Source organism: Rhipicephalus microplus, chromosome X (genome assembly GCF_043290135.1).
Source record: "Rhipicephalus microplus isolate Deutch F79 chromosome X, USDA_Rmic, whole genome shotgun sequence".
Classification (NCBI taxonomy): Eukaryota; Metazoa; Arthropoda; class Arachnida; order Ixodida; family Ixodidae; genus Rhipicephalus; species Rhipicephalus microplus.
In genome coordinates this window covers 145,079,897-145,095,844 of record NC_134710.1, presented here as the reverse complement: position 1 = coordinate 145,095,844, position 15,948 = coordinate 145,079,897, and the positions used below count along the sequence as shown (strand labels likewise).

General features: G+C 44.4%; 1 protein-coding gene across 15 annotated transcripts in view; it reads left to right on the top strand.

Annotated features, from left to right (window-relative positions):
- LOC119177004 (uncharacterized) overlaps positions 1 to 15,403 on the top strand; it is a 282,220-nt gene extending 266,817 nt beyond the window's left edge. For all 15 annotated transcript variants that reach the window (XM_075877943.1, XM_037428340.2, XM_075877938.1 and 12 more), the window contains 4 exons: positions 5,741 to 5,913; positions 12,275 to 12,543; positions 15,007 to 15,070; positions 15,157 to 15,403. In XM_075877943.1, the coding sequence (XP_075734058.1) occupies positions 5,741 to 5,913; positions 12,275 to 12,543; positions 15,007 to 15,070; positions 15,157 to 15,311 (661 nt within the window). In that variant the 3' untranslated portion in view covers positions 15,312 to 15,403. The remainder of the gene's footprint in view (positions 1 to 5,740; positions 5,914 to 12,274; positions 12,544 to 15,006; positions 15,071 to 15,156) is intronic.
- The last annotated feature ends 545 nt before the right edge of the window (positions 15,404 to 15,948 follow it).

The following is a 15,948-nucleotide window of genomic DNA, read 5'->3' as shown; positions in this document are numbered from 1 at the left end:
TACGCAAGATTTTTTGACAGAAATAGATTTTTTGTGCATATGTCGTTGTTTTAAAACAGAATTTGCGCGTTTTCTAATGATGTGATATTTCGTGTGATACGAATATCTTCACTCTCCTTGAAGTTCGTATCACCGAGATTATACTGTAGTTTGAAAACTCTACCTGCTACGTTTATCAGCCGTTATAAGACTGCGATGCCGATTATCACACTTAAGGAGCTATGCGAAAGCCCCCCCAGCCCACTTCCTTTTTAGATATGTTTTTTTCTGTGAAAAGAAGAGGAGGGAAAAGGGAAGTAAATCGACACGCCTACTGTGGCCCTCTCTCCTTCTTCATGAATTTCCCAGATTCATATTATTTGAACTTGGCAATTTTGTGAACGAAGAAAGGGGGGGAGAAAAGGCACCAGGAAAACGCGCGAAGCGTGAGCAGTGAGCTAAGCTTAGCAGCAGGTTTTTTGGCATAATTCATGAAGGGGGGGGGGGGGGGGCAGCAGTGGGCGTGCCAATTTAGCTCCCTTTTCCCACCTTTTCACAGAAAAAACATATCTAAATAGGAAGGGGGCTGGGGGGCTGCCGCATTGCTCGGTTTTTAAAAGGTATACCAGAGTAATTATTAAAGTAATAAATATAAGGCTTTATATATTGAATATGGAAATTAAAATGAAATTTATTTCTTGCAAAAAAGTTTTTTTTTTTTTTTTCATGCAAACTCTGGTTTCTATCTGTTTATGCTGTCATGAAAGATGGTGCAAACTAAGCCAGTGGGGGTCCAACTGGTTCATTAGTGCTATTTCATTACAATCCTATCTCTCCATGCCTTACATTGCCCATCGCCCCGCCGCGTCTAGTGGCTAAGGTACTCTGCTGCTGACTCGTAGGTCGCGGGATTGAGTCCCGGCTGCGGCAGCTGCATTTTCGATGGAGGCGAAAATGCTGTGGGCCCATGTGCTCAGATTTGGGTGCACGTTAAAAAACTCCAGGTGGTCAAAATTTCCGGAGCCCTTCACTACGGCGTCTTTCGTAATCATATCGTGGTTTTGGGACATTAAACCCAACATATCAATCAATCACTTACTTTGCCCATTGAAGTGCAGTTGTACCAACTGCGCCAAACATCACTATTCGATGTGATAGCGGAGGGTTGCTGGCCGAAAATATTTTTTATGCTCTAAGCACTGAATATAGCGGTACTTTTCCCTATTGCCGCCAAGGCCCTTTTCTATTGCCTTTGTCACCGATGCACATTTTCATATTTATACTTGGGCTGACCAAAGCATCAATGCCATATCTTATTTATATTTGGGCTGACCAAAAGATCAATGCCATATCTTGTTTATATTTGGGCTGACCAAAGTGTCAGCACCATTATATTTGCATTTGACTTCCATTGACAGTTCATCATTTTGTCTAGAAACTCTCCTCTCTTGATGAGGAGCCAGACGACAGCACTATAGCTGTATCAATAATCTGTACTATCTGACTTGATGTATGCCTTACCAGTCTTGAATGTGCCATCTTGTTTGTAGGCTTAGTTGGAACGAGACTGCCGTGTTGCCCGAGTCTTGCTTGGTTTGAAAGGGTGCAACACAAAATTTTTCGTTGGTCGTTTTTTTCTGCATTTTATTGCTGAGGGCCTATTAATCATAACTCAACCCATCACTTGCTGCAGCGTGCAAGAAATAATTACAGCCTGTGTATTACTGACCAGTCTCGGTTTCGATTCGGAAGTGATTTAAGCACGACAGGTTGCCGGGTGCAGTTATTGTCATCTAGCATGGGAAATGGTGCACAGAGCTAGCGGCAGTGCGCTTTCACGCTGCCTGCATTGTCTGCTTACATTCTTTCACTGCCAGATGTGCTGCGCGATGTTGTTGCCTTCATTGTTGCTTTTTTTTTTATTGTCCTTAGGTGACAATAACTTTCTTAAGGCTTCCACACACACTTTCCACACATTCACTGTGGGCAGACTCACGAGCAGCCACAGAATAGTAGCCTGCAGGCACAATGGCAACTGTGATGCCATCATTATAGCTGCAGCAGCTAGGCACTCAGCCACAGTGATGACGTCTCGGAAGGTGGGGGTCATCTGTAAGTCACCTTAGATCAAGTGTCTCAATCTTTTCTCAAGCAGCGGGCCAGAGTCACAGAATTTTGTCTCGCAAGAGCAAGAGGGGGGGGGGGGGGGGTGCAGAGGTTTGGTTTGCTCACATTGTCAGCAAATGTTGCCATTACCATTGAAAAGAAAACCGTTCCCATATCTCATACACAGGTCATCAATTCTGAAATACTGCTCTTGTTTCACGGTTACGCTTCAGCGCATGTAGACCACAGAGGGTGCCTAACAAAAACAATGCTTTGTGCTTTGGACCACTCATGCCTGTGTAGTTTACTGTGAAAATTATTGTGTACACACACATACACACACACAATTCTTTGAACACCATTCACGCTGGACCCGACATATTTCATGCTAGGAAGGGACGTCGAAACTATCAAAAAAGTATCTTAATATTTTCTGTTGGTGAACCAGTCTTCGTCAGAGTAACGTTGCTCTTTCGAAGGCTGGTCCACCAGCTGAAAATGTTAAGTAAAGACGATTTCGTGAAAGTTTTGTAGTATCTTCCTCGCGTGCGTGTGTGTGTGTGTGTATGCACACACACACAGGAGACAAACATAGCTATGTGTGTGTGTATGTGGGCCACAAGTGAGAGGTTCGCGGGCCACGTTTTTGAGACACCTGCCTTGGATTGTGTCAAAGTCGCGAGGCATTGCATGTATGACTGGGTCCCGTTGTGATCATCAAAATTCAAATAAATTACCGTCAAAACTATATTTGCTGTTTGATGTGGTGGATGATATATACATATATACTATAATTAATCCAGCAGGCTATCTCAACCACGCAATTTCGTGTTAGTAGCCTGTTTACTTATGAAGTGCCCCGCCGCGGTGGTCTAGTGGCTAAGGTACTCGGCTGCTGACCCGCAGGGCGCGGGTTCGAATCCCGGCTGCATTTCCGATGGAGGCGGAAATGTTGTAGGCCCGTGTGCTCAGATTTGGGTGCACGTTAAAGAACCCCAGGTGGTCTAAATTTCCGGAGCCCTCCACTACGGCGTCTCTCATAATCATATAGTGGTTTTGGGACGTTAAACCCCAGATATCAATCAATGTTTACTTATGAAGTGCAGTGTCTTCCATTACTCATTGAAGCATACCAGTTGCCCCAACGTTACTACACTAGGTTCAGTTTTCAAACTCTCCGCAGGCGCCATACATTGCGGGCACCTCCGTGCCTTTGCTCAATGCCAGATGGCGGGAGCGCCACATGCAGCTCTACGCAAGTGCATCTCTCATACTGGCGAACACGCTCAGCTCGATTTCGAAAAATTGCAACCGGTGCTTTTTTCGATTTACCTTTTTTAATATTTCTATGGCCTCGTGTTTAGCATATCGACAGCACAACTTCACCGATTGTGAAAATCGCCACTGCACTTTCCCAGGATTGCTCTGTTTAAGTGCGTTAGCAAGAGCTCCAGCAGCTTTGGCCATCTTCTAGGCTCTGTAAGAGCTGTCAGAAGCTGTTCGATTCTTGTGGATTTAGTAACGAGCCATGATGAAGATTCCCGTTACATTTCATCATCGTCTTCAAGATTCCAGACTCGTTTCAAAGCTGATTTGGCTTTCAGCATCCTAACGACACGTCACGTACTGTATCTAAACAGTAACGGTTTTGAAAACTCTCTACACGTTCGTGCAACTCAACTTAACTGGGCTCCGTAGAAAAAGCCTGTTAATCCTTTTTGGCCAACTAATCTTTTAGTCAGTGAAGCAGCCGTTAAGTAACAACGAGCATGCGAGCTGGTGCAGGTAATGTAAGGCTAGGTCATTAAATCTAAGACACACACTCTTGGCATTTTATTTTGAGATGAACAAAAAAATTAAGCCAACACTGTTCTCGTACATCCAAGCACCACATTAACAAGGGCAACATTGAGGTCTATATGAGCTTTGCTCGCTTGCGGGCCGACTTTACTTGCACATTCAAGGCACGTTCTCGTTGCAGGAACCGCGCATAAAAATTTTGGCCAAGTTCTTCTACAATTATCTGAAACAGGTCTCTGAACACCTTCTTTGATTGCATCTTTTCTTCAATGACGCCCTCAGTCTTTGAAAGTAGACACCATAGGGCACTTGAAGGTTGCTGCAGGGTGCCGGGTACTAATGATAAGAGAGATGCTCCGGCTAGTTGGTGATTGGGAATCAACATATTTGCACAGTGTAAAACCACGAGTAGCTACGGCATAACTACGGAAGAAGAGCGCTGACTTAGCTGAAATTTTATAGCGAAAACGCTTGAAATATATACTCGTGACAGAAACCAGCACATCACAGCACAATCGGGCAACCTACTGCATCACAGCCAAACAATTGTTATCTCATAACGTGGGTACAACACCACACCTCAGCACATATTTACAATCTATTGCATCAAAGCCAGATACTCGATTTCTTTTAGAGTGAGTGAAACATTTAGACTATTTCATTTTGGTCATGATTGCCGCTGGTGAAACAATGCAGATTCCCATGATCGTGCCGAGACAGTCGGCACAGGTGGAGAATTTCCCTGCTTTTTTCACGACATACCCAACAAGGTATATAAAACCGCATCTCTTGCGACAGGGCTATTGTAGTTATGCTGGAATGCATCACCAGGTGCGTGCTCTCGCAACTGAATCTGCAAAAGGAAACCAGCCAGCCTTTCTTCTCGAGCCTGCTTTTGGGCAAGAGCTGTCGACTTGCTTGCATTAAAGCTTTCCTCAACGGAAACGAGTAAGCAGGCAGGCTGGGAAAAATCATCGAAACAACACACTGAGGCTCCATTTTTCACGTGGTGTTCCGACAACAGTTTCATTAATGACATGCACGTAGTTCTTGCAGATATCTTGCTCGTGAAAATGGGCGTCACAAACCTTAAACTTAACAAAGGTCGCAAAACCGAGCAAAATACACACAAACACAGAACGCCCAACCGCGTTCGCAGCCGCGGACAGACTGCATTTCCACTGGCACGTCCGCTTCAACCGCGCCGCACTGACTGAGCAAGATGGAACAGACGCCCCTATATGCGACAATCGGTGGCCAGTTCACGCACTCACGGCAGTTTAAAAACTGAACATAGTCTAGTAACGTTGAGTTGCCCATGAGGCTACAAGCAGACAGACCAGAGAGCGTTGCACCATATCAAGCACTTGCAATAAGCATCAGATGGAAATAACTTTTTAATTGGTCAATTCAGTGCACATTTTCTTGTGTGGGCAAATCGTAGTAGTGTTTATTGCCACAAGAAGGCCATAATATTTGTTCGAAAAGTAGTGCTGTGTGTGTGGGTTAACACAGTTGTGTCTTTCTTGTGTCTTGTTTCTTTGCGCTACATTATTTATAAGAAATGTAGCAAAGAGTCATGGAACTTCTCTATTGGGGGCTAAGGGCCATCATCGTTTGTGTAAAACCACTGTAGGTCAAATGACATTAAAGAGTAAGTCGGAAGGGAGTCTTTTGTGAATGTAAAATTATTATACCAGATATTGATTATGCTAAATTGGGTCTAAACTTTGAGTTATTCTCCGGAAGCTTTTCTTGCTTATAATTTCTATGCATAACTTTTCAGCAGTTGTCTGTTCATGTACGTGCATTTGATTTTTAAATCATCCTAGTTTCTTGATCTGTGCTCTTTTAGGTCAAGCTCATCTCGCACACCATCACGTTCACGGTCTCGAAGCTACACCCGCAGTCCCAGCTTGAACAGTGTTTCTTCAACTTCGAGTTCAGCCAGCTGCCGTAAATTCCGCAGTTCATCGCGCAGTGGTGCTGGCATTCCCCCTTCTAGGAACCCATCGCCACCAAAGAAAGGTAAACTATACCCTTGATAAATGCAAATGAGAATGTTTGGGAGCTCACAATAGAGCTTTTGATACACGAAGGAGTGAGATAGTTGTGCATATTGGGTATTTTTATAAAATTACATTTTCCTGCATCAAACTGCTGCAAAAGCATTAAAAAAATGTGCCGAATTGCTCCAAAACAGCCTCAAAAGCATAAAAACTGAAGGGGTCTTACAATGCTTTTTTATATAGCTATGAAATGGATTCACCAAAAAATGTTATTGTCTCACAAATTGACTGCCGCAAAAGTTCTTAAAATCCATCCTGTACGAGTAGAGTTAGGTATAAAGATTCATCTCACACACTCCAATTGCTTGCCCTCTTCTCTCCCAACGAGACTGCTCGAAGCTAAGCAGGTAGGGATGGCATCAGGAAAGATGGCTTGTCAGGCGTGCCTCGTGGCCGTAAGCACTGTTTCTCTCTGCTCCCTTATTTTTTTTTTAATGATGCATGGCTTTTCTGTGCGATCGCACACGTTGCAGCCTTCCGTGGCCGCAACTCCTGAGCGCGCCATGCTCAGATCAAGCTCTGGCATAATACGTAGGCCTATGACGTAATTGTTCTTAAGTACAAAGCATCATTTGTCGAGAGAAGAGAAAGTTAATTTTAGCTGACTTTCAAAAGTTATTGTCAATTTCAGGCCACTTACTAGACTGGGTGTTTGCCTCGCGTGTTCTCGAGAGCCTCAACTACCCTTGCCCTGTGCAATGCCTTCTCCTCTTCTCAGCCAGTTCTTTTATTTTCTTGCTGTTTGCTCTCGTAGACTTTGCGTCCGATGCTCGGTGTTGTCACTAAACCTAACTCTAACTCTGCTGATGGCGAGACAAACCTCGAACTTTATAGACAAGAAACCACGGGCTAGCGCACCCACAGCAACATGCCTCTTCGCAAGCAATGAAGCACATTGATCGCTGCCGGCTCCTCCGAAACGCAGATGGGGATTTCATGTATTGGCAACGAACCCCATCGTTAAGCTTGTCAGACCTCGCCGGCCAAGGACTGCTCAAAACAAGTTCGCAAAAGCAAGTTCGCACATCGGCACTCGATAATTACAGTGTAAGCTTACTGAATGCCAATTTTTCATCATCGCAGCTACACCTTTCGCTCATCATCACCGAACGCTGCTACCAAGCACATCGTATGCCAGTTCCACAAAATCCGCGTCTGATCTCTTAGCAGTCAAATAGAATGCTCTCAATATAAGCACTAGGGAAGCAATTAATTAGACATACCTCGAGCTGTGCTTTGTATTGCCGCAAGCATCTATGAATGTTCTGAAACAGTGAAAGTCTCGTATATTAGCGTTTCCATCACCAGTTGTATGATGATGCTCTTCACAGGCTAGAGTACCTATTGAACATGTATGAAGCAGGGGGGCAATTTTTTACTCCCCGACCTGTGTCGTTAAATAAACTGCTCAAAAATTCCTGTGCCACCAGTGTCTTGACCATAACTGTTTGTTATTTGGAAAGAAGGTATAGGCTATAATGGTGTAAGCCTATTTGTGTCACAATAACTCTCTCTTTATCTGTAAAAATTATCCTATGTTTATTTTTAATCAATAAATGAGACTTAATTAGTCTTATGAGAGCATGAATCTAAAAGGTGTAACTTTTTCAGTGTGTGAAATTATTAGATTGCAGTTTTTCTGTAATGTCTATCAAACCACTCCTTTATTTTGACAACTTGATTTGAAGTCATAGGGAACAAAGGCACACGAGAGCAGCCACATGTCCAAGAAGTCGTGTCACAAGACAAGCCAAAAATCTCAACTTTTGTAGAAGTAAAGAGAATGTGAAACTTCGAACACAGCTTTTTTAATACTAAAATGCAGAAAAAAAGGGCATCAAAAGCGCACCAAAGCAAGCATGAAATTCGCAAAAGGCAAATGATACCAAGAACTGTGATTCAGATGCATTTAAGAGAAGTGGAGGCGAGGGGGAACTTCTTGAGCAGTTTTTTTTTTTAGCAGATTGTGCGGCCATTTTCTTTGTCACCATTTGGCCTACCAAATTTTTGCACGTGTAACCTGCACCAAAAACCCGAAAGTTTCAGTGGCCAAGCACAGCGTTACTAGAATAAACTCAGTTTCAAAGCTTCGTATCCCTGCCAGTGAAGGAGGGTGGGCTGAATGGCGGTCGTGAGCACTAGCGGCGCTTCAGCCCGATTTTGCACTACTTTTGGCGCATCCTCTGCTATGATGGCGTACCTCGCGCGATATGCTGCGCTGTTGCTGGCGGTGGCTTTCTTGTACTACAGTTAAACCTGGATATAACGCAATTGATAAATTTCCAGAAAAGTTTGTTACAAAAGGATTTCGTTAAATGTAGGTTCGGTACGAAAATTCGGAAAATAAATGGGCAAATTAAACAAAAGGGGAAGTGAAGACAGAGCTAACCCAAAACACTTATTTACAGTAAAAAACTGTGTTAATATTGCAATAGCAATTATACGGACGCTCTCGGCGGGTTTTTGTCATCGCCGCCATGTTCCGTAACAAGTCCAAATTGTTAACATGTCCCCGCACATCGTAACTTTCTCGAGCGGGTAAAAACGTGTAAGTTCTGCTGAAGCAGAGATCAAATGAGTCGGCCCATCCCTATCGGCTGGAAAGTGCGTAAGATAACACCTCCCGTGTGTTGGAACTGCCGTCGAATGCTTAAACAGAAAGTAAACCGCCCGTCTTGAACGAGCATGAAACAACGCAGGGATGAGGGGAAGGGGGAATCGCTCGAGTAGCAATAAGGGACTTTGATGATTTTAAGGGCGGTCGCGATCGCTGGCACGCTTGCTATCTCGGGGAGCATCAGTGTGGTTTCAACGCAAAGGGAATGTGTAAGAAGAGCACTTCTGTGTGAGAAGAGCACTTCTCCCTGGAGCAGCCGTATTTGCTCACACTAGCGTTTTGTAGGAGTTCCTCGATATCGGATCCAAAAGAGTTGGCTGCCAGCCTTACTTCTTATTAACATTACAATTTTTTGCTATCGTGTTACAATAAAAGCTCGTTTATCCGGACCGCGTTAACTCGGAAATTCAGTTAACTCGGACTCTCGGCGCGGTCCCGGCAAAACTGTGTATATTTCAATGAGGTCAAATGCTCATTAATTCGGAGGGATTTAGCCACGCACCGGTTATCTCGGACAACTCCGGAGAGAACATTGCTTGCCGTAACCGACGGCAGAACCAGAGTTTTGGAGGAACCGAAACCGAGCGAACTGCAGCAGAGTATGACAATGATAGTAGTGAATGAGGGGGAAGTGGCTAGGTGGCGCTAGTCACCACCCGGCGGAAGCGCTTGGGCCACCGGCGCATTCAGTATCTACTAACAGCTGCTCGCTATGCCCATGCTACGCCTACTGGTGTACTACTTCGTGTCTTGGTTCTTTGTGTTGTGACTTCGCGTGTTGCGGCTGTGTTTGCGCACGTTGTCGCCGCCGTCGCACTTCATGCCGACCATCACAGGAGTTAAGCGGCCACTGCAGCCAGCAAATGATCTTGAAAGAAAGGGCGTGATATTGAAAGATGTGATGAGCCGACGCGATGTCGCCGCACCATGCAGGAGGCCTCCGAAGCCTTCGCTATCCTCGAGGAGTTCTGCGTTTCTTCTCGCGACAGTGAACGTGCGCACCACCACCTGGTGGGATTAAATAAGATAGTTCTGTCAGAAATTCTGATGGCGAGGCAGGCAAAAATAACGCACTTCTTTAAGAAATAAAGGTTTGTCTGTGTCGTGTACGTTTTCCTTTTGTTTTCATGGTCTGTTCGATAATTCGGTTAACTCGGACATTTTCTCTGGTCCCGTGAGATCCGATAACGAGCTTTTACTGTAATTGCATTGAATAAATACGCCGTCCTGTTGTTGCCAGAACTAATTGTCTAATTGCCAAAGCTACGAGCCTGCGAACTCGCGGCGCAAGACGGAAGCGCATGATGAGTCAACCTCCGATGATTGGTCATCACCGGGGTCTCGCAGAGTTTCCATCAGCGCCTAATCTGACATCCCCTCAATAGTGATGACACGGTTGTCCGAAATTAAGAAAAGTCACACTTTCGCCACAAGGGCGAAGCAATGAATGCAATAGCAACAACTTGGAATGTAACGCTGAGAATGACAAGCAGATCGAAACGTGCAGTTCACTACTCATGCACAATTGATGCACGAAAACAACATACACGGGACGAGAGCGAACTGACAACGCTTATGGCTCGACACTTAATGTGCTGTTTAAACAAAACCGAGGCATTAAACGGAATCGCACGTACAGATATGAGTGCAAACTAACAAGTACCCCAGTTGTTACTTTGCTGTGTTTGAAAAGTGCACTCTTTTCGTAAACGGTGCCTGTCCAGGAAGCGAAGTGATCTTTGTGCGTCCGGCAACTAAAGGCAATCGTTACGGTCAAAGTCGAAGGCACGCGATTCTCCCCATCGAAGGATAAGCGCACGTGCACACAAGTATCTGACCCCCCCCCCCCCCCCCCCCCCCTTTCGTGGAGCAAAGTATGCGTGAGATATAAGCGCGCATCGTGACGAGCTGGGCGCCGAGCGTGGGCAGCTTTTTTTTGCTTTCTTTCTTGAGTTATCATATATAGATACGTATACATATACATATCTTTTCTGTCTAGGCGCATGCACCTTGATGATAGTTTGAAGACTTTTTGCGAAATGACAGTAGTTTTCTCAGTTTTTTAAGCGATAGAACTTGTACAGAGATGGAAGTGCTGCTCCAAACACTAATTTTTGTTATCAATTGCTCCAAAGCTGCTCCGAAATAACTCAGAGAGAATGAGAGTGACTAACTTTTATTCTTTGATGAACTCGTGAAAGAATCGGGGTACTTTCATCCCAGTGTGCTACTATTGTGCAGAAATATCGGCTGTGATTCCATTTCTGCGATAGAACTGTCATGTAGGCCATTTGGCTGTTTTTTCTTCTCAGCTGGACATGCAGGCTAGTGTGGTGAAATGTGAAAATGAGCCAGATTGCTTTTATCTCATACCTATTATCTACTGCTTGTTTGGCAACGCTTATATGGGACTGTGGTTACTTCTAAAATGTGGCACTTAGCTTTTCTGGTTTAATTTCATTTCTGCCCCAAATACTAGTATTTCAAATTGTAGCTGATTTCACAGCACATTTTTGACAACCTGCCAATGTTTGATTCATGAAATTTACTTTGATTGTGGTCTAGTAAATACATTTTATAATAAAAATATTTACCATATGCTTTGCCAATTCTCTGAACTCCAAAAATGCATGGCAGATTTTATGTCTGCTCCTAAAACACTAGTAGCTGCTCTAAAGTAGAATTTTTTTTCTGCTCTGAAAACTCTTATAGCTGCTCCAAAGTAGTACTTTTCTGCTCCAAAGTATGCTTCAAAAAGTATAGTCATCTCTGGTACATCTCTGGTATAGCTTAAATAGCTTATTGCTTATTGTATGAAAGCACTTACTTGATTATTTTAGTTTGTCCTGCTGCAGCAAAGCGGTTTTTGTGTGAAAAAAAACGGCGTCCGATGGCTCGATACATCCAAGCAAGCCCGTCAAAACATAGTTTTTCCTCTTCGCCATGTTCTTTCAATGAACACAAGTTAGATGCTGGTGATGCAAGAACATGTCTTAAGCAAACATTGCAAGTGCTCGTCAGTGGGTGCAGCTTTCTGTTGAGAATCCTTATGTGAAGCCTCCTCACTTTCCATGTTCTGCCATTCCAGGCAAAACTTTAGATTTATATCACCCGATAATCCTCTGGAGCACATAGAGCGATTTCTATACAATGAGCTGTTTTGTTTGTGGTTTGTATGTTTAATTAGCGGCTGATTTTTGATGTAATGTTCAGAAATATACTCCATTTACTTTTTTTTTAAAGAGTAACAGTGAAGAAGGGAAAGCAAAAAGGGACGACATTGGTTTCCATAAAAAAGAAAAAAAGAAAAACAGATTTTTTTTACCATTTCCGTGCTTGCGCTGCAGACCCTTTCAATATGCACATTAACCAACTAGCTAAAGTATTCATTTTTTTATTTTGTTTATTGACTATGGGGCGCAAATATTTTTTCAGTACTGAAAGTTTCCATATTGAGATGTTCAAATCGTGTAGTACTAAAAGGTACTGTGCGATTAAAAAATCGCTGCATAAAGAACAAAAACCACTACAAAACTTGGGGGGGGGGGGGGATTAGAATGATGATTTTTTTTTGTCATACATACATGCTACCACACATTTTGTTGTAATTTTTACTCCTCTCACTGCTTTGGTATAACCCTCCAGATGCTGACTTTGAATGGGCTACCCTTTGCAAATTATTGATGAGATTTTGTAAATGCAGTGTCTGAGGGATCCAAAAAACGAATCGAGAAAGACTTGCTGACCAAGGGCACCCCTCCTGCTAAAAAAGAGATGCCACCGGCACCTCCAACGTCTATGGAATTTGGTCAAAGCGGCCTGATTCTTCGTTGCCGGGAGCCACTGCCTCCTCCTCCTCTGAATCTTGGTGGCTTTGAGGACGACGCGGCTCAGCGGCAGGCCCGCGAAGCCGCATTACGCCAGCAGGGTGTCTCACCGAAGCCTCAGATAAAGCTTACCCTCATTAAAAAGGTAAGATGTCCTGAAATTAATGGCATTGGCATTAGCACTTTGTGGTGGTAATGCTACAGTCGAACCTCAATATATTCAACTGTGCGGCAATTGCGAAACAGTTCGATATATCCAGAATTCAATATAAAAAAAAAAACGAAAAAAATGCGTCAACAGCTTGCTCAAAACAACCAACGAACTGTTCAAGCGTGGTGCAGTAAATACTCACCTGAAAATTCAAACATAGTATTTATTGTGCTGGTTTAAAATATTTAAAAAGAGCAGCCTGCTTTTTGTTGGCCATGGCGTGTTTGACGACTGCGTCCTCAATATAGTCCAGGCGATCCATAAATGATAGGCAGGTGCCTTCAATCGAGCCGCAGTGGCGGCACACAAGGGCCAAGGCAGCTACGACCTCAGCTGATGTCGGGAGCGGGGCACCATCAGCGCTTGCAGGATCCACCTCGGCAGAGTCTTCATTTGGCTGCTCAGCAGTAGCTTCGGCGACAATCTCCACATCCGTGAGCACAGCGCGCGACAGGCCTAACTCCGAAGGCACGAATACTGCGAGCACAACGACTGATGCCTGCGGATGCTACGGGGGAGGAGCTTGCAACAAGTGCGCAGTGTGCCGTTGACACCATAGAGACTGCAACGACTGCAAGCTGCAAGGCTGCGGCGTGAGTCCGGGTGTAAAGCGCGCACATGGCGCGCCCATGCCGGCTCGCCTGACTGCTTTCTCTTTCCCGGCGGCAGCCCGGGCCGCGTCCGAGACAGTCGTCTGCGTCCTTTCCCTCCTATGCTTTTTTCCTGAATCTTTACCTCCCACTCCCCCTTCCCCCGCGTGAAGCCGTGTCGGTGCCTTCGTATTGAAAGACGATAACAGCTCCGCGCTTTTCTCTTCTCTTTCCTCATTTAAGAACCTCTACCACAAGGCTGCGGCGCGTGTACGCCGCTACGTTAAAGTGGCGCTCTCGGCGCCATGGACATGTGCAGCATTCGTAAACGCCCGCCGCTCTACCCCTACTTTCGAGAGTTGCGGGAAAGCTCGCCGCCTGTCAATGGAGCGCGGGCAGTTTGGGGTGGCTGAGTTCGATATATCCATTATATGTCAAACTTTGTTCGAAATAAAAAATCAATAATGCATCCGATTTCCCGCGTGATATAGGAACCGTTCGATATAGGCAATAATTCGATATATCCGTGTTCGATATATTGAGGTTTGAGTGTACAATGAGTTGTTTAATATCTATTTTATGGCATATTTAGTTGTATGTGTGGTAGTAGGTTCAACGTTTAATTTCAAAGCTCTAGACCAAGTACCAGCTTCAATACTGCGGTCACTGTTGCATAGCTTACCTCAGTGTTCATGATTTTTTTTTTTCGGACCTATGTACAGTACTACCTCATTCACTCATCGTCACGTCGTAAAAACAGGGAAAATATTGAGATAAATTTATTTTTGAGATAAGCAAAGTTGCACTAATTGCCAGGAAAAATGATCACTTTTCAGAAAAATTACTACTACTTACAGGCTCTTCAGCGGCAGTGTCTACTCTTTCTTCTCATGCATGTTTAAAAGCAAAAAAAAACATACAGGAGACTTCAACTGGCTGGGCTTTGCCATTCTGCCATTTTATTTAGCAGAGAACAATTGTCTAATGCTCATCTACTTTGCGGTCGTACTCGGGCCTAGGAAGGCGTCCTCCAGCTGCTTGGCTCATTGCATCACTCCATCTTCCCCGCGGCTGTGCTCGACCTTATTTTGAAGCAAGAGCAGCAAATTTCTCGTCTCAGAAGCTGTCGGCACCCCTCAAGGTGGTTCGTCATCACTGTTGTCTCCGCCGTCCCCTATGCTAGTGCCCGTTTAAACGATTTCGGCGTCCATCATGTGTTCGGCCGCTGCCACATCCTGCTCACAGCGCATACTCAAGAAAAGCGCACAGTTACCTGTAAGCTTGGTGACCTCTTGACAAAGTTCCTCACAATCTGTGAAATCATCTGCCTCTGCTGTCTCTGCTTCTGGTATACTGGGGGCACGGGAAAACCCAGCTTGCGCAAAGCAGTTCGCGATAGCTGCTGCGTGAACTTGCTGCCAAGCACTGTTGAGGAGGTGTACTACTCCCAGCAGGTCAATTTGTAGCCTTTGCTGTTTTCATAAGACAACAAAATTCTGCGGAGAAGGCTTTTTCGACTCTTTTGGTAGATGCCATGCTTACCGCACTCACGCTAAGTTGTTGTTCCTCACAGTCGGGGAAAAATCTGTATAGTTCGGTTTGCGCAGATGAATGGAAATCGCACCTCAGAGAAAATCATCTGCATGGCACAAAGTGAATTAGACAAACTACACCAAGCATGGGCAGACTGCCTCCCTGCTCAGTGCATGTGTCACATGGCTGAGCAGGGAGCAGTATAAGCTAGCTATTAATTTACGAGATTTTGATTTGCTTAACTTTTGTGAACATTCCCTTTTTCTTTTTTTAGTCACTTCCATTGGCGGCGTTATGCAAAAAGGAGGAGCCAGCTGTTAAAAACAACGAAGACAAAGGTAACGGAGATGAGTTATCAGCTTGTGGCTTTTGCTTTATTGGATGTTTCATGTATTAAACTAGCATTGCTTCTTTTTGGTTGTAGGTGCCAAGAAACGTCCAGCCTCTCCAAAGTTGGCCTCATCACCCTCTCCTCCACCCACTGGTCGTAAATCAACCACTTTGAGGCGTGAGGAATTATTGAAGCAGCTGAAGGCAGTTGAAGATGCCATCGCCCGCAAGCGAGCCAAATTTAGCTAGCCTTCTGCAGCTTCTCCCATCAAATCACCATTGCTTTCCCACTTTGAGTAATCCTATGTAAATAAAATCGAGCATCTGTTGAAATCTGAAAATATAGCAGTGCTCCCGTTCTTTTTGCTGCGCACACTTCGATGCTTAATGATACTGTGACATCCAAAATATGAGAAAAGAATTAAACGTTAGAACAGCCTTTGTGAGGACAGGCTCCCTGTTTACCATGTGTAGCTGGCTCTATAACAGGGTTTAGGACACTTCATGGTGTGTATGCCCTTATATGTAGTGTTTGCACTTAGAGTAGACTTTCATTAAACGAAATCTGAAGGGACCAGTAAAATGTGTTCCATTTACTGAGAGATGAATACCGTTTACTGAGAGATGAACGGGGGCGCACAATGTGAGAACAAAGCCAATCTTGTCAGAATCATTTCCATTTAAGCAGCAGTTCTGTTACAATTTTCGTTTGCTGAAAGTCTACTGCACTTGCAAACAGTGCTGTTTGCAAATGCAAGAATCTGTGCAGGGTTATTTTTCAAAGTAAACATGAATACAACTATGGACAGCATCAATGGTTGCAGTGGTAGGAATGCTGAAACAATTGCTCCAAACTGCTGCATTTCATTAACACTGTTGGATCATG